The sequence below is a fragment of the Curcuma longa genome, chromosome 21, assembly GCF_044706935.1.
Source record: "Curcuma longa cultivar G26 ecotype Majalengka, Jawa Barat chromosome 21, ITB_CL_G26_1.1, whole genome shotgun sequence".
Classification (NCBI taxonomy): Eukaryota; Viridiplantae; Streptophyta; class Magnoliopsida; order Zingiberales; family Zingiberaceae; genus Curcuma; species Curcuma longa.
In genome coordinates this window covers 6,085,237-6,103,511 of record NC_133881.1, presented here as the reverse complement: position 1 = coordinate 6,103,511, position 18,275 = coordinate 6,085,237, and the positions used below count along the sequence as shown (strand labels likewise).

Below are 18,275 nucleotides of genomic sequence, written 5' to 3'. Positions count from 1 at the left end.
AAAGTGAGCTTTTGACTTGAAACAACCCCTAAGACACATAGGGAGATTATCTTGTGGTCAACAAGGAGTCCTAAGGAAAGTATCAGGATTTAGGGGGAAGTCCAAATTAAAAGTTCAATTAAAATTCATATTTTGAAAAAATATTTTGAAAATCATAAACTATTTGTTCTGTTAACTTGGATTAACCTCTTAAACACATAGGGAAGTTTACCTTGTGGAATAACAAGGAGCCCTAAGGAAGTATTAGATTAAGGGAAATGTCTAAAATCAAAAGAGCAAACATATTTCAAAATGATCTTTTATAAATCTTTGAAAAACACTTAAAAAATCTTTGAAAAGCTATTTCAAAATCATGTTTCAAAATTATTTTTAATTATTCTATTAATTTAGGTCAAATCCTAAGACACATAGAGAGGTTGTTTTATAGTTAACAAAGAATCCTAAGAATGCGTCAGGTTAAGGGGGAGATCCTAGTTGAAAGAGTAATAAATATTTTTTAAAAAACCATCTACTTTATATCTCAAAAATACATTTCAAAACTTGGTTTAAAAATCTTTTAAAAATTTATATTAAAAATATTTTTAGAAAAACTCTTTGAAAAATTATTTTTGAAATCTACTATAGTCTTTCAAGAACTGTCAAGACTAAGTTGTAATCATAGGACATACCATAATTGTTGGTGCAATATAACAAGTTTTTTGATGTATGAAAAAGGGGAGAACAACTTAAATTAAAAATCTAAATTTCTTCTAGATTATTAAACCTTGACTGAGATTTAACTTAAGAAATTATCAAATATCAATAGGAAGATTGTTGGTGCAAGGAGCACAAGTCTGCCCCTAGAGTTTCGATGTTTGACAATACACCTAGGTCTGATTAGTTCGACCAAGGGTTGATCCAAACAAGATCTAATATTGGAATGTGAGTGAAGTTTAGTCAGGTTAAGGTTGACCAAAAGACTAGCAAGAAGTTTTAGTTGGTTAGATCGGGTAAGGAGAAATTCTAGTTGAGGCTAGGCAGGGGAAGTCCTAGTTGGAGGCTACACAAGGAAGATCACTAACTGGAGGTTAGGCAAAGGAAGTCCTAGTTGGAGGTTATGCAGTCCTAGTTGGAGGCTAGGAAAAGTCCTGGTGAGTGAAGTTGGACAGGAAGACCTAACTGGAGGTTAGGTAAGGAAGACCTAGTGAATGAAGCTGGGTAGGAAGTCCTGGTTGGAGGTTGAGCGAGGAAGACCTGGTGAGTGAAGATAGGTATGAGAAGTCTACCTATGGAAGTGATTAGTCCTAGCTGGAGGTTAGGCAAGGAAAAGTCCAAACAAGTCAAGGGTGATCGAATGTTCGGCAGGTGGAAAGTCTACCTATGGAAGTGACTAGTCCTAACTGGAAGTTAGGCACGGGTAAGCCTAGTAGGTTAGACCTATAAGGTAAGGCTTAAGTAAGCCTATTAGGTCAGACGAACTACAGTTAGGCTTAGGTTGTTTATTGTTTGTATGCTAATCTTACAAAAAACTGAGAGCTGAAAGCAAGATTGAGAAAGCATAAAAGAAGCAAATAGAAGCAAATGAACCAAGCTCAGGGTTAACTCAGGTCAAATCTGAGTTGACTGATCTGGGCGCTCAAATGTTATTCCAGTGCCCGGACGATCCAGGCGCCCCTGGATGGTCCAAGTGCTCGGATCAGGAAAAATCAGCTCTAATAGACCGACGGAACCAGATCAGGTCAAATCTGAGTTGACTGGATCTGGGTGCCCGGATGTTACTCCAAGCACTCGGACAGTCCAGGTGCCCCTAAATGATCCAGGCGCCCGGATCAAAATGAATCGACCCCGATAGACTGACGGAATTGGATGGGGATAAGATCGATTTCAAGCACTCGGATAAAAATTCAAGCCCTCGGACGAGTCTATATAAGGGCCTTAACATGCACCACAAAGAGCAACACTAATTCTCCACATTCTTTATCCTACGGTGCTGGTGAACGTGAACAGATCTTGCTCGTGTGATCGAGAAAGCTCCAAGAAGGGGGTGCTGCGCTCAGGACTTCCAGAACTGTCTACACAAGAGTTTGGTCTGATTATTATTATCTTATCATTTATTCTTTCTATTATTACTTTGGACTGTAACACGAGTTTCTCCGCTTCCGAACAAAGGTCCGGAAAGAAGACCATTAGTGGACGGGCGTCTTCCCGTGTATAAGCCTTGGATGTGCTAATCCTGGGGGGTTAGAACCAAGTAAATTTGCGAGTCTCCTATGCTTTCTATTACTAATTTCACTGCTAATTTTTGTAAAGTCAAACTAACGAAAAGACGCGTTATTCACCCACCTCTAGCTCCCCCCTTTCTTAGGGCAAATAAGAGGGGTATTTATATGCCCACGCTATCAGGTTTTCGCCACAGGGTCGTGCCTGGTGGCACGGCCTAGGACACACGGCCTCCAAGCTCCGTCACACAGCCGTTCCTGGTAGGCACGGCTAAGAGTAGTTGATGCTCAGGAAAATAGGCACGACTGTGCCTCATTGGCACGACTTCAAGCTGGAATTTGCTGGGATTTAAGGCACGACCGTGCCTGGTATGCATGGCCCCAATCTTACACAGCTCTGGTAGGGGCATGGCATTGCCTATAAGGCACGACCCTCAGCAACAGAAGCTCTGGTGGTGAGGCAAGGTCGTGCCTTGTAGGCATGACCCCTCAGGATGATGAGACATGGTCATGCCTTAAAGGCATGACCCTGTCTTGCCTTGTCTTCGTTTAATTCTCCGTTTTGCCTTCTTTTGCTCCATTTCCATCCTGCAAAAGCATAAACACAAAAGCAGACCTCTGAACTAGGAAATGAAGAAAACACGCCTAATGCATAGATAAAAGATGCAATAAACTTAGGATAATGATATGAAATGCGGAAAGATGTGCAATCAAAGCGTAAAAAACACATATATACCCTACGCACATCATCTGGTGGACATGACTGCTAGCTGGTGTGGCTCGGGTAATGAGACATGGTCGTGCCTTATAAACACGACCCCTTAGGAGATAAAACACGGTCGTGCCTTATAGGCATGACCCTGCTTTGCCTTCTATTCATTCGATCTCTATTTCACCTTATTTCGCTTCAGTTCTGTCCTGCAAATACACAAAATATAAGAGCAGACCTCCGAACTAGGAAATGAGGAAAATATACCTAATGTATGGATAAGGGATGTGACAAACATAGGATAATATCATGAAACACATAAGGATGTGCAATAAAAGTGGTAAAAACGTATGTATACCCTACGCACATCACCTGGATCTAGATAAGGATGTCTGGAATATAAAGTTTTAGCTCCTCCTTTCCTACATTACAAGCTAGTACAGAAATAAAATAACAGGAAATAAAATAGTTTTTGTAAACTGTTTGGTCTTGACTTTAGGTTTCCAGTGAAACCTTAAGTTAGACTGACGCATACTATTCCCCTTACCGAGTCTGTTGGGATTGTTCCGATACAATGTATGTGTTTACACTTTTCACAAATATGTGCAGCAGAAATATACAAATAACTAAACTAATTATTATCATAACACACGCATGCAAAACAAGAAATAACATGTACAAGGCATGGCAGAAAATTAAAAAATTTAAAATAATTGTTATTCAACGCGTACCTTATTAATGACGTTGAGTGAAGTTGGCATCAATCGAGCGGTCCTTTGCGAAGTCCTGCCTATACTGGTGATCCACGCCAAACTCTCGTTTGGACGGCTTCGGAAGCCATGAGTCGCATCATCGTCTTCGACACTAGCTGATGATCGATAATGATCTATTCAAGAGAAAACCCTTATTCCAGAAAACACACAACAACATTTGTTGCAATCATTTTCCAGAGTTTTCTAACTATCACCGAAAATCATATTTCTAGTATAGTTTTCAGTGGTCAACCTTTGACCGTCAATTTAGGACAAACGGTCAGAACCTTTTCAACATTGATGGAACAATATCCAAAAATTTCATAAGTTTCCGTAGAGATGATTGATGGTCGTCACACGAGAAGGATTGATTGGCAATGGCCGGACAACTTATCCAAGGATCGAAAATAATTTTCGGTGACTGGGCAAGGTTTTAACAACAAAACCTAATATAATCTGACAGCGTTCGCCCTCTTCTCCCACGCAGCCAAAATAGGGATGGCATGAACAACATCTCCTCCTCCTCTCCCACACAACCAAAATAGGGATGGCATGAACAACATCTTCTCCTCCTCTCCCACATGGCCAAAATAGGGATGGCATGAACAACATCTTCTCCTCCTCTCCCACACAACCAAAACAGGGATGGCACGTGGGTTCCCCTTTCTCCTCCACCAGATACCTTCTCTAGAGATCAACGGCAGGTGGAAAACACCCAAATGAGCATCTACGATGGCAAATAAAGTAGAGGAAGAGGAGAAGAATGATCAGGATTGGCTGCCAATGCTGGGAGCGATGAGACACCACTGACTTCATTCTCCCTCGGCCATCAAAGCATCTTGCAGGTTCGTAGCTGATAAAGCTGTCGGCAAGTCCGCAGCCAGCGAAGCAACCACGCCCTCCTCTATTTTCTCAACATTCTCACGATTGGTGGAGTCGGGATCACACCTCATGCAATCAGTGGCGGTGGCTCTTCGATCCGACCATGCCCTCACATGGACAGGAGGCATCGACGATGACACACCCACAAAGAAGAAGCTTCAGGGTCGTAGGGTTTGGTGGGTGGCAATGAATAGGGCGTGATGCCCTATTTTTATCGCGGCTCATTGAGAAGCTACAGTAACCCAAAATCATGATTTGGGTTTTTGGGTTGAACCAGAGAAGAAAATTAACCCAGGTTGAACCGAGTTCAGCTCATGTTCATTGTTCAATAACCAAACGATCTTCGATTTGATCCAAACCACTTTTGTTCAATTCATCTTCACAAGACGAAGCTTCTTATCACATCCGTTCTGCCAAAATATCTTTCATCATGAACCAAACTAAGTTGGTTCAATTTGATTCAAAATCAAATGATTTGGTTCAATAACTAAATGACCTCCAATTTGAACGAAATCAATTTCGTTCATTTCCTCTTCATAAGACAAATTCCATTATTTTGTCCTTTATCTAGTCCAACCAAACTTTATTTCTCTTCATTCTGAGAATCCAATTCTCAAACTCATTTTTAGCCCTTCGGAGAACTTGTAGTGCGTGTGAGCCAATAAGTTCCTGTTCCTGCTTATGTTGGTCATCTGTAATTAACCATTAATTGCAAAATGATCATGAGTGGCACCTAGTAGCACATCATGATCTCCAATTGATCAGAAAATCAATAATTGATTCCAAAACATTTTTAAACCCTTCAACAGCTCTAATGCAACGTGCCTCGTTCCTTTTACAGTTTTATACCCGCTTGGTTCAAGACATGGTCTATATGTGTCAGTCCCCACTAGGCTGACTACATCACACCTAGCCCAAACTAATTTTCTTATCTTATGGATTCAAGTTACTTGTACATGTGTCCAAGAGTGTCGTACTCTTGACATGTAATGTTTTGGCCAAAGACTTTTAGTAACAATCCTAACAAGCTATTGCAGGGTATACATCTCTTTTTACAAGGAGCAATGAATCCTTTATGGGTTATTCAAATACCTTTGGACACTTTGACTTATACCCAATCATCCTAGGTCCACACCTCCTCAGAGATGTTTGCTTAAGATGTTTGATGTGCGTAGGATGTATACATGTATTTATGCTTTATTTGCACATCTTTCTGAGTTTATTGCTTAATTCTTGTGTACATTGCATCCCATATTCATGCATTTAGGCACATATCTTACATTTCCTAGTTCGGAGATCTGCTCGTGCTTTTACATGTTTCAGGGTGGAAAATGGAGCAAAAACGGGTAAAACGGAGTACCCATTGAAGACAAGGCAAGACAGGGCCGTGCCTCATAGGCACGGCCGTGTCTCTCAGCCTCCTGGCCGTGTTTCAAAGGGCACGGGCGTGTGCCCAAACAGAAGATCATCAAGCCAGGGCCGTGCCTCACAGGCACGGCCGTGCCAACACTTCCCCTCAGCAGCAGCCAGAGGCCGTGTCTCACAGACACGGCCGTGCTTCAAAACAGAATCCAGCCAAGTCATGGCCGTGCCTCACAGGCACGGCCGTGTCTCCATCCAGAAGGAAGCCACTGCTGTTGGCCGTGCCTACCAGGCACGGCCGTGTGCCAAAACAGAAGGGTCCAAGCAGCTGGCCGTGTCTCAAACACACGGCCGTGTCCAGCAAATGAGGAGAAGACAGGCTTAGGCCGTGCCTCACAGGCACGGCCGTGCCTTCAAACAGAAGGGGAGACAAGTCTGGACCGTGCCCCAGAGGCACGGCCGTGCCCCAGAACAGAGGCTTCACTGCTTCAGGCCGTGCCCCCAAGGCACGGCCGTGCCTCCTCCTGTGCCCGACGCCCACACGGGGCCGTGCCTCCCAGGCACGGCCGTGTGCACGGGGGCGTGCTGGGCGTGCTGCTTCGTGACCTGCACTATAAATAGGTCCTTATTGAGACCTAGGAAAGGGGGGAGACCTTGGAGAGCCACCGGAGCTGTTCTAGAGCCACCGACGCCTGTTTCGGAGCGAGATTCGACGATCCATCCACCGATCCGACTGCTCCAGACCATCCTCATCCCATCTACGCCGAGATTGCAGTCCGAAGGAAGAAGATAAGTCTCATTTCCTGCATTTCTTTGTTTTATCTTTGGATTGAGATGTATTCTTTCCTTCCTTTGGATTGTAATCTCCACGCTATGGAGTAGATTCCCTAGATTCTAGGATGTAGGATAAATCAGATGTAATGGATGATTGTATTTGGATTTGATTAATCTACCGTTTTCTATGATATAACTGTCTATTGCTTTGTGGATTTGTGCTTGTGCTTGATGATAAATTATGTGTGTGTGAATCCATGAGGGTAGGGATTTACTATGAATTGGGGAATCATTAGGCCGTACACCGGGGCGCTCTGTAACAGGGGCAGACCTTGAACCGGGCGAGTTCCGAGGGGTTTCCTAATGCGTAGTTAAATTCCTATGAGGGATAGTTAGCGGTCATTCGTTATTGGGGAGAGATCCGTAAAAAGATATCCTGTGACAGGGGATAGGGTTCTTTTAGTACTCCGGGGCGCCTGAGTGACACGGGCATGCCTTGAACCGGGCTTCTAGAACCATTTCAAACCAATAACGAGTGACGTAAGAACACCAATGCATTATTTCGAGGATACCTGACGAGGTTGAATTGGATAAATTGGTTAACATCCCTACAATTGAACAGTTATTGAGGAAAGGTAGAGGATCCAAGTCAATCAATCCATTCTCTGAGGAGTCCGAAATCCTAGGATCGTTTCACCACATAGTGTCACAGTCGATCCCTTTCTCTGAATTCTAGGATAAAGTACTTTAGAACACTCCCATCTCCCCCACACAACTCATGCTCAATATTCTCTCCACCTTTTTGTGCTAGATATAGTAAGTAATTCCACGGTCCCTGTGGATTCGATCTTTTTATTACTTGACGACATTCCGTATACTTGCGGAACGCTATCAAGTTTTTGGCGCCGTTGCCGGGGATCGTGCGCAATTATTTACTAATTTAGCACATTAAGTTTTTCTTTTTATTTTCTTATACATAGCTTCCATTTATTCTTTTATTTCTTTCATTCATTGGTACATTCATTTATGCAGAATTCTTCTTTCTGAAAGTTATTCATATATTCTTTTATTGTGTTTGTGTAGATCCTAGCAAACCTTACATCTAAGAACATGTCTCGGAAATCTTTGAAGGACTACGCAGCACCAAAGGCGAGAGGGATGTCATCATGCATCACTCCTCCAAACATTGAAGCAAAAAGTTTTGAAATCAAACCGGAGTTCATTACTATGGTTCAGAAAAGTCAGTTTGGAGGAGAACCAAATGAAGACCCTGGCTTACACATGAGAATTTTTTCAGAATATTGCAGTGTCATGAAATGTCCTGGGGTCAGTTTAGATGCAACAAGACTTCTTCTATTTAGTTTCTCACTCAAAGATAAGGCGAAAGATTGGTTCAACCATTTACCTCAAAATGGAATATCTACTTGGGAGCAATGTGAAAAGATGTTCTTGAACAGATTCTATCCCCCAAGTAAGACAGCCCAAATGAGAAACATGATCACAGACTTCAAACAAAATGACGGAGAATCTTTATTTGAAGTTTGGGAAAGGTTTAAAGGAATGTTGAGAAAATGCCCACATCATGGATTTGATCAATGGCTAATCATTCACATCTTCTACGACGGAATCAATTCTCAAACAAAAGTACATTTGGATTCTGCTGCAGGAGGTGCCTTAATGAATAAGAGCGTAAAAGAAGCCGAGGAGTTAATTGAATGTGTGGCTCTCAACCAACATCAATGGGCTGATAAAAGAGATGTCATTCCAAAACCTCCTGGGAAATGTGAAACAGACACCAGTACATCATTTATGGCTCAGTTAGAGAGCTTGAGTAAGAAGAAAGAAACAAGTCAATCAAGCAAGGTTAGTGCAGTGACTTCAATTTTTGAAGCTTGCCACAACAACAAAAGGCCATCTATTCAAGCTCCACCTAAGTCAAATAACGAGGTGTCGGATACCCAGAAAATGTTGAAAATTCTGGAGGAACTTCAAGGTAACATGGTTAGAATTAATGAGAAACTTGATGACCATGATAAGAGGATGAAAATGCAGGAAATTCATATGACTCAGATGAATACTTCCCTCACCTCCAGAACAGTGGGTACATTCCCAGGAAAACCAGTCCCTAGCCGAATGGAGCAATGTTATGCTATTGAGTTGAGGAGTAATCCGATTGTGAAAGGAAAGAAACCTTATATGATAGCTCCTCTGGAGGGTATCCCAAGCACAACTACCGATGAACAACCTCATTCCTTTATGCCTAGCATTGAAGATGAACCTGAGGAACTTGAGATTGTTATGTCTGGTGGAGCACAATCTAAGAAAACTTTAGTGCAAGAGATACCCATCAATCAAAAGCTCCAGATAATAGATGAAGAGTTTGAGAGACTGTTTGGCAGAGTCAAAGACATTATAGTGGATACTCCCCTTCTTGATGCACTTACCGAGATGCCCAAATTATCAAATTTCATTAAGGGACTTGTATCCACAAAGGACCTCACTCGGGCCAAAAAGATGGTGGCGCTCCCGGAGGAAGTGAGTAACATAATATCAAACAAGGGACTTTCTCCTAAGCTCAAGGACTCAGGTAGTTTTACCATTCCATGCAAATTAGATAATATTTCAATTGGTAGAGCTTTCTGTGACCTAGGGGCGAGCGTCAACATCATTCCCCACACAACAAGTGATAAATTTGGATTTTCGGATCTTAAACTTAACGCCACGGCACTTCAACTAGCGGACTGCTCACATATATATTCAAGGGGCATAGTTGAAGATGTGTCGGTGGAAGTCGGGGGATTCACCATCCCCACCGACTTCATTGTACTTGATATGAAAGAAGATCCGTCAGTCCCAATCATTTTGGGAAGGCCATTCTTATCCACTGCTGGGGCTATCATTGATATGAAGAATCATAGGTTATCCCTGGAAGTTGGAAGAGAAAGAGTGGAGTTCGACCTCTCGCAAGACTCAAAAGCCATTCTTTCAGAAAAGAAGCATCACTGTGAGCTGGATGATATTCAGCAAACAAAGAAAGTATTGTACCATTCTTTCACATTGCCGACAAAGAGACCCGTACCGGCCGGGAAAATAAGGAAGCTTTATGAAAAAAAGGAAAAATATAAAGTACCACCAAGGGCTCGATTACGAAAGGTAAATAAATGAACCCTGTACATATGTAGACTTTTAGAGTTTTTGTTGGTTTCAATAAGTGCTAATAAGTTTTCTTGCTTTTGCAAGAAACTTTCTGAACCGGAAGCTAATAAAGCTGGGCCGTGCCTCTTAGGCACGGCCGTGCCTTTAACAAGGCACAATCCAGCACCTGGCCGTGTCTCATAGACACGGCCGTGCTTCCCAACAGAAGCACGCCATCCACAAGCCGTGTCTACTAAGCACGGGCGTGCTTGCAAACAGAACCGTGACAGCCCTAGGCCGTGCCTCCAAGGCACGGCCGTGTGGATCCATTTGCAGCATGTCTTGTCTAACCCGTGCCTTGTAGACACGGGCGTGCCTCATAAATAGAAGGGTGACCTTGTTAGGCCGTGTCCTTTAGACATGGGCCGTGCTCCCTTTGTTTTAAAAAGGCACACGGCCGTGGCTTCCTTGCACACGGCCGTGTACTCCCAAAACTCAGCCTTCTACTATCACATCTCACCTCTTCCACATTCCTAAACCTCATCTTTCCACTTCTTTTCTTTTTCCATCTCTTCTCCACTTTCTTCCATCTCAAATATACCATAAAACTCCCAGATTTGCTTCCTCCATCACCTCCTCCAGGCCCTGGTAGGAGGTAGAAATGTTCAAGTCTGGGGGAGACCAAAAATATGTATATAGTGTAAATAGTTGCATTTTGCTTTGAAGTTTGTTTTCTTTACTTAGTTTGCAATTTGTTTTGAAATTTGCTTTTGCAATTTGCTTTGAAATTTGTTTTTGCAATTTGCTTTGAATTTTGCTTTATGCACGGTAGATTATCATGTCAGTAATCACCAAGTCATCTTATGCTTGTCTCTCTTGCAAGAACAGTAGCATTTGTTAAGATAAGGATGATTAGTGCTTGTAGTTAATATCCTAGGACTATATCTTTTCTTATCTTCATAAGTAGGAAGTGAGCTAAGATAACTTGGATAGTCAAACCTTGGCCTGGTTTTAGGATCTCTTTCACTTATACCTAATCTAGGAGGTTGATAGATTTCTGAAAGTAGTCATGATTCATGAAACCTGTTTAGTACTAGTGTTTCCATGGTGATCTTCCATTGCATTTTGGTTACTGGACCAACTCAAGGCATGTAAGCTCTTTTGGAAAAATCTTACATCCTTGCTAAAAAAAAAAAAAAAAAACAAAACATTCTACCGTTTGCAATAAAAGCAAATTCAATTGCAAAAACAATAAAAGGATGAAAAAAAAATAGTATCGAGAGTGGAAACTTTTCATTTACCCCTTTGAGACCGAAAAGCGGTTACTGGGGAAATAAATGATTTGATTCCCTTGACTTGAGGTAATCCTTTGAGACCTTGTGCAATGGAAGATATGAACCAAGCCTGTGGCAGGTAAGTGTCTAAGGCCGGGAACACTTAGGAATTCGGTAGCATGACGACTTGACTAGAAGTAAGGATTTTGATACCAAATGGATTTAGGTCACTTTTTGCACTTAGCACGGAGAACTACTTCTAGGCCATTGTTTTGATGATTTTGAGTTTCATGCTTACCATTACTCATGTTTGATAAGATTAGATTGCTGTGCTTAGGATATATAACTTGCTTGCATTGATTATCTACATCTAGACGCTAAGTTTTTGCTTGAGGACAAGCAAAGGTTTAAGTCTGGGGGTGTGATGTGCGTAGGATGTATACATGTATTTATGCTTTATTTGCACATCTTTCTGAGTTTATTGCTTAATTCTTGTGTACATTGCATCCCATATTCATGCATTTAGGCACATATCTTACATTTCCTAGTTCGGAGATCTGCTCGTGCTTTTACATGTTTCAGGGTGGAAAATGGAGCAAAAACGGGTAAAACGGAGTACCCATTGAAGACAAGGCAAGACAGGGCCGTGCCTCATAGGCACGGCCGTGTCTCTCAGCTTCCTGGCCGTGTTTCAAAGGGCACGGGCGTGTGCCCAAACAGAAGATCATCAAGTCCAGGCCGTGCCTCACAGGCACGGCCGTGCCAACACTCCCCCTCAGCAGCAGCCAGAGGCCGTGTCTCACAGACACGGCCGTGCTTCAAAACAGAATCCAGCCAAGTCATGGCCGTGCCTCACAGGCACGGCCGTGTCTCCATCCAGAAGGAAGCCACTGCTGTTGGCCGTGCCTACCAGGCACGGCCGTGTGCCAAAACAGAAGGGTCCAAGCAGCTGGCCGTGTCTCAAACACACGGCCGTGTCCAGCAAATGAAGAGAAGACAGGCTTAGGCCGTGCCTCACAGGCACGGCCGTGCCTTCAAACAGAAGGGAGACAAGTCTGGACCGTGCCCCAGAGGCACGGCCGTGCCCCAGAACAGAGGCTTCACTGCTTCAGGCCGTGCCCCCAAAGCACGGCCGTGCCTCCTCCTGTGCCCGACGCCCACACGGGGCCGTGCCTCCCAGGCACGGCCGTGTGCACGGGGGCGTGCTGCTTCGTGACCTGCACTATAAATAGGTCCTTATTGAGACCTAGGAAAGGGGGGAGACCTTGGAGAGCCACCGGAGCTGTTCTAGAGCCACCGACGCCTGTTTCGGAGCGAGATTCGACGATCCATCCACCGATCCGACTGCTCCAGACCATCCTCATCCCATCTACGCCGAGATTGCAGTCCGAAGGAGGAAGATAAGTCTCATTTCTGCATTTCTTTGTTTTATCCTTGGATTGAGATGTATTCTTTCCTTCCTATGGATTGTAATCTCCACATTATGGAGTAGATTCCCTAGATTCTAGGATGTAGGATAAATCAGATGTAATGGATGATTGTATTTGGATTTGATTAATCTACCGTTTTCTATGATATAACTGTCTATTGCTTTGTGGATTTGTGCTTGTGCTTGATGATAAATTATGTGTGTGTGAATCCATGAGGGTAGGGATTTACTATGAATTGGGGAATCATTAGGCCGTACACCGGGGCGCTCTGTAACAGGGGAATGCCTTGAACCGGGCGAGTTCCGAGGGGTTTCCTAATGCGTAGTTAAATTCCTATGAGGGATAGTTAGCGGTCATTCGTTATTGGGGAGAGATCCGTAAAAAGATATCCTGTGACAGGGGATAGGGTTCTTTTAGTACTCCGGGGCGCCTGAGTGACACGGGCAATGCCTTGAACCGGGCTTCTAGAACCATTTCAAACCAATAACGAGTGACGTAAGAACACCAATGCATTATTTCGAGGATACCTGACGAGGTTGAATTGGATAAATTGGTTAACATCCCTACAATTGAACATTTATTGAGGAAAGGTAGAGGATCCAAGTCAATTAATATCCTGGATCATCATGAAAAATATTTGGTAATATTATATTTTTAACTTTAATGAAATGATTTAAATTTGTCGGAGCCCTCGTTGGCAAGGTCGGCCCGTCGTCAATTTCAAGCTTTAGATATAGTAGTAATGAGAGACCATAAGTTTTTGCGTTCTGTGCGTGACTATGTCCGAGTCTAGGGAGATCGGACTCTGAGAAAGATAATTGTTGATGGATATCACTGGTCTCAGACCAAGAGAGTTTCTGGAAGCACCTGAAAGTTTCTAGAGACTTCAAGTGAATAAATATTAAATGAAGCAATACTGTAAGGATTAGTAATCTGAGATAAATAGTGTTAAAGAAAATATCTTAATGATCCGGAGAGAGGCTTATGCTCAATGTTGAAGCTCTACTTCAATAATGCTAGGAATGTCTCCTTATTTGATGATATTTGCTAGAGAGTATATGTCTTGAGCTGACACCATCATAGTTACAGTGATAGCCAAATCATTTTTTTTCTTCCAGAAAATTACACTTTATTTAGATCTTGTAGAAAGCATTCTCCAACTTATTCATCATATGTGTGTGTCATTTTGGAGCTATAGAAACTAATCGAAAAGCTCCTGGGCTCCCTCTAGGAGCTCCTTATTCCCATTGCAGGAGTGCACCATCCGGAACTGCTCGATGTTGAGATTGCACGTGATCCACACAACCTAGAAGTATATATACTGGGAAGGTGGGAGGTCGACCTTGATGGCGTCGACCTCCAGCCAAATCAGAAATCGTTGGACCTTGACTCCCTTGAGGTCCTTGATGCCGCTATACTTGACGATGCCAGAAACCTTGGTCTAGTAGTAGATGAGATACTCGAAGTTGACGTAGCAAGGGTCGTCGAGATCGACAAAAAAGCTTCCGTTGGAACTTAGGGAGAAGGACTTGACCATGTCGGAGAGGAGGCCCGAGAGAGGTTGTACCAAGGGAGGAGATCGTAGATGGTGGTGTCGTTAGAAGCCGAGGAGTGATCTTCGACAATAGTGAGGGAGAGAAGGAGAAGATAGGAGAGGAGGAGGAAGAAGAAGAAGAAGTGAGAAGAAGATAAGGAAGAATAGAAGATTGCCATGGCGTCATGGAGGACGAGTCGGATCGAGATTTGGGGACGAAGGTTCAAGGGTCGCTGCATAGTTGCGTTTGTTTCGGGTGTTTCTCCCCATCAAAGACGGTGGCTGAGGGGGACCATAGAGGGGAGACGAGGAATCGAAGATTGATCGGAGGGCAATAGAGATTTGGATGGTGATTGAAGAGGGGAGATAGAGGAGAAAGAGAGAAAAGGAGATTGAAGATATAAGATTTCATCGACAAGGGAGAAAAGAAACTTAGAATTTTAATCCAAAGAGGAGATGGATCACATGCTATTAGAGAAGATTTTCTCGCCATAACTTTTCTCTCCAATGGAGTTGTAATTGACATTAATTCTTCTGGTGTTAACCATCGTAATGTCTCAGCTCAGATTTCCCACAGATAGCGTTAATTTGTTCCGACTAATACACTGTGAATGATCAAGCCTCGGTTCACAAACTACTGACGTGCACGTTCCTCGAAGATAGTTATCGAGAAAGACGAAGGAACTTGAAAAATACTCAAAAAAGAGTTAGAATGACATCAGAGGTGTGTCCCGACAAGCCACTCCGACGCTCAAATTAGGATTTTACATGAGGAAGGAGTTTAATAACTTGAAAAAATTAGGGTTGATATGTGCGTACCTACGCTCATAGGTATGGTAAGTCTCAACATATACATCGTAGATATAATACCATTAAGCAACTACTCTCCACCGTAGTTATCACTATTGATTATGTGCAATAAAAAAATAATATATGTCGATAATTTGCATACATTGTTATAGTCAATCAACAATTGATTGAATATAGAATCATCTGTATAATAGTAAGTCTCAATATATACGTCATAGATATAATACCATTAAACAACTACTCTCAATCGGAGTTATCACTATTGATTATGTATAGTCAAAAAATAACCTTATGAATCACTAACCAAAGGGTTACACAAAGGGTTAGTTGCTAGCTTATCACGAGAAATGAGCTTGATGTTGATGCCAATGCCAACTGTAAATGCAAAAGAAACTCAACCTATGTTGATTGGAGATCTCAATAACTAAGTTCCAAGGGATAACCTAACTATATCAAAAGGCAATCACTGTGGGGGACCCGACCCGGTGAATTAGTGAATGGATGAAGGGTAAGCATTCTTGCTTTTAATGATCGTAGTAGAATAATGAATAACTCTCGAGAGATCACCTATGTGATAAAGAAGTGGGGTCACTTAGAAGAGAATTGAAGACACAATTCTTATGCATTCTTACAGAATCAGACGTGTTCATGGCTACCAGAGCTATAAATGAACTGAATGTTCATGAATAAGCTTAGTGTTTATCTTTGTAAAAGCTTATTTATGTTCATTCAATACACACAAGATCAATTAAATAAATAAGCTTAAACAACTCATTAAACTAAACAAACAAGTTTGAACATATATGTATTCAGCTCATTAATGTTCGTGAACAATGTTCGTGAATAACATTCATAAACAACGTTCGTAAATAATATTTGTGAACCATGTTCATCAATAAAACTTTTATCAACATGCTAAATAAAGAAAGAAAGTTTCAAAATAAACAAGCAAATTTGTATTATCAAACTAAATAACCAACTAAATAGCTTAAAATGTAAAAATTTCAAATAATTAAGCAAGTTTGAATTGAAAGTTCGATAACATTTAAACAAACCAAACTTGAACCAAACTCAAGCTAATAAAAAAGAAGGCAAATCAAGCTTGAACAATCATTTCAAAAGATTGATTCATTTTAGGCTCGGCTTGGCTTGACTTGATTACCTTACAAACAAGTTTAAACATCATAAAGCTTGGCTGTTACAATCATAATGATCACGAATGAACACATTCATGAGAACTGAATTGTATTAGGGAGAGTCCTAGATGAAATATATTTATGCATAAACAAACAACAGAACAATTCAAAGATATCGCATCTACTGGTCGGCCAATGAGCAAATATATTTTCACAAGGGAAGATTCAAAGGATAATACTCTTCTTATGCAGAAGGTAGAATCTGCCACCCTCATCTCATACCTCACGACCATTTGTGAGAAGGTAAATCGAAAAACTACAGTTGGTCACGACGAAGGAGGGTATTGCTCGGCTTTGTCGAAAGCTCTCTTCTGCATTATAACCAACAAAAAAGATAACTCAACTGCTGAAGGTTATCATATACCTTGTTTTCATTCATGTGATGCTTGATGGAAAAATATACATGGAAGTGAATGATGCATTAGTCTCACATTGAAAATTGAGTGACATTAAGGCTAATTTATATTGCAGAGAGAGAGTGTAAGAATCGAGAGTCCAGATTGTAACAATCCAACTGGCTCTTACGTGAACATTGCTGAATGCAACGGACCGCAGTTGAGCAATAATGTTCCCATGTGGATTAGTTAGAATTTGCCACGATTTTCTTTTGCATGCTTAGCCCACATGGCTCGGCCAGGAGCATACCACAAGGCGCACCACATGCCTTTGCATGATAAATCCACATGCCACATGTTGTTGCATGTTGCTCGAGGATTTCCTATATAGGGAAGCGCTTTGATCTTGAGCATGATATGAGCAAGAAAACTTAGGCAGAATAAGCAAGAAGTAGAAAACGACAAAGGCGAGAAAGAGAAATCTTTCCACTTGATCCTTTTGTTTCTTATTCTTCTCTTTTTTGCCGTGCAATTCTTTGCTCGATAGAAATCTGTGATAGTATTCAGATACACATTCAATTCTCTACGACAACCTATGTTAGGTTGTGTTCGTGGTTTTGCTGTTTTATTTTGGGAAATAAATGTTCAGCGTAATCTCATAACACTACCGGAGAGAATAAATCTGTTTTAAGGAGAGGTTACTTCACTGCAAGACTTAAGACTTTTTTACTTCCTACTTGAGTGATGTAGCTCACACAACTCATTCGGGCTCGAGGAGTCGATGGTACTGGGGCTCTATCCCGAGCACTACACATCTTCTTCCCAACTCTACACTTGGCGGTACAAGGTGTCCCACTCAGGAGCACTCTGTTTTGCTCAGCGACTTTCCACTTGGACTCAAAAAATTCACTCAGAATCAAAACCAATAGCTTGAGATAATCCATTCAAGTCATCTCAAATTCTCAATAGATAAATTTGAGTTGTGTTCATTGTAATTTCAATTCAAACTACTATCCGACAACCTGATTATGAAATAGTAATACTTTCAATACTAAATTCACTCAACAAGGTCAGGAACAAAATGGTTGTGCTCTTAGCCCAAGAAGACGATTATATAAAAGGGGTGCTTTTGGCTGGGGCACGATATACCATTAATCGAATCGTTGGTTCTATATAAAACCACATCTTTATGTAAACACAGAAAGAATATTAAACCAGTTTAGGGTTACCCTAAACCAAAAGCAAGTTCTACTTTACTTCAAAAAAAATATCTTCTTCCTCCATTCGGCTACGTCAAACTCGTTCAATCCCCCAAAGGAGCAAAACATTGCTCAAAATCGCGTCTTTCTTCGACAAGCGCCCAAATTCCATCATGAAAACTAAAGGAATAGCAAAAAAAGACGCTGATTATGAAGAAATCTCGCACCTTATCCCTTCAAGGAAGTGAGGATGAGGGCTTGATGTGAGGCTTCACCGTCGTGGTTCTTATCTTAATTCTTACGCAACTCTTCTCTCGTCGTCTTCTGGGTGACCACAACGACTTCATGTCTCGTCTCAAGCACTCAATTAACATTCTTTCTCTTCGAGGAACAAGACTCCCCATAGCCACGGCGAAGTTTCAAATACTTCCTGCACCACACGACCGGTTATGGGTTCCTAGTTCCATATTCTATCGGGTGTTTTTCAAAATTCCCCTAACATTTATCATATTTTTTAAACTACCTCCAAGATATGATATGTCAAATTGGCCCTTATTAAAATATTTGTTATTAATTAATTAATAAATAATTCATATAGTAGCTTGAAAAGTAAACTAAGCCCTCACGGGCTTGCTCGCATGGTTAGCGCAGGGCAGTTGCTTACATTGAGGCTTTGGGTTCGATC

General features: G+C 41.8%; 1 protein-coding gene, 1 non-coding gene and 1 pseudogene across 2 annotated transcripts; 1 reads left to right on the top strand and 2 right to left on the bottom strand.

The window, feature by feature from the left end:
- The first annotated feature begins 7,787 nt into the window (after positions 1-7,787).
- LOC141815100 (uncharacterized) lies at positions 7,788-9,842 on the top strand. Its single transcript, XM_074703055.1, has one exon. The coding sequence runs from the start codon at positions 7,788-7,790 to the stop codon at positions 9,840-9,842; it is 2,055 nt and encodes a 684-aa protein (XP_074559156.1).
- Positions 8,162-8,266, bottom strand: LOC141815714 (small nucleolar RNA R71). The gene has a single exon (XR_012600587.1). It is a non-coding gene; the product is annotated as a small nucleolar RNA R71 (small nucleolar RNA).
- A 3,875-nt stretch (positions 9,843-13,717) lies between the features above and the next one.
- LOC141814219 (uncharacterized) lies at positions 13,718-14,229 on the bottom strand (annotated as a pseudogene).
- Between the last annotated feature and the right edge of the window lie 4,046 nt (positions 14,230-18,275).

What these genes read in the sequence shown, in the direction of transcription:
- LOC141815100 (XM_074703055.1), top strand. Translation starts at nt 7,788, where the DNA reads ATGTCTCGGAAATCTTTGAAGGACTACGCAGCACCAAAGGCGAGAGGG.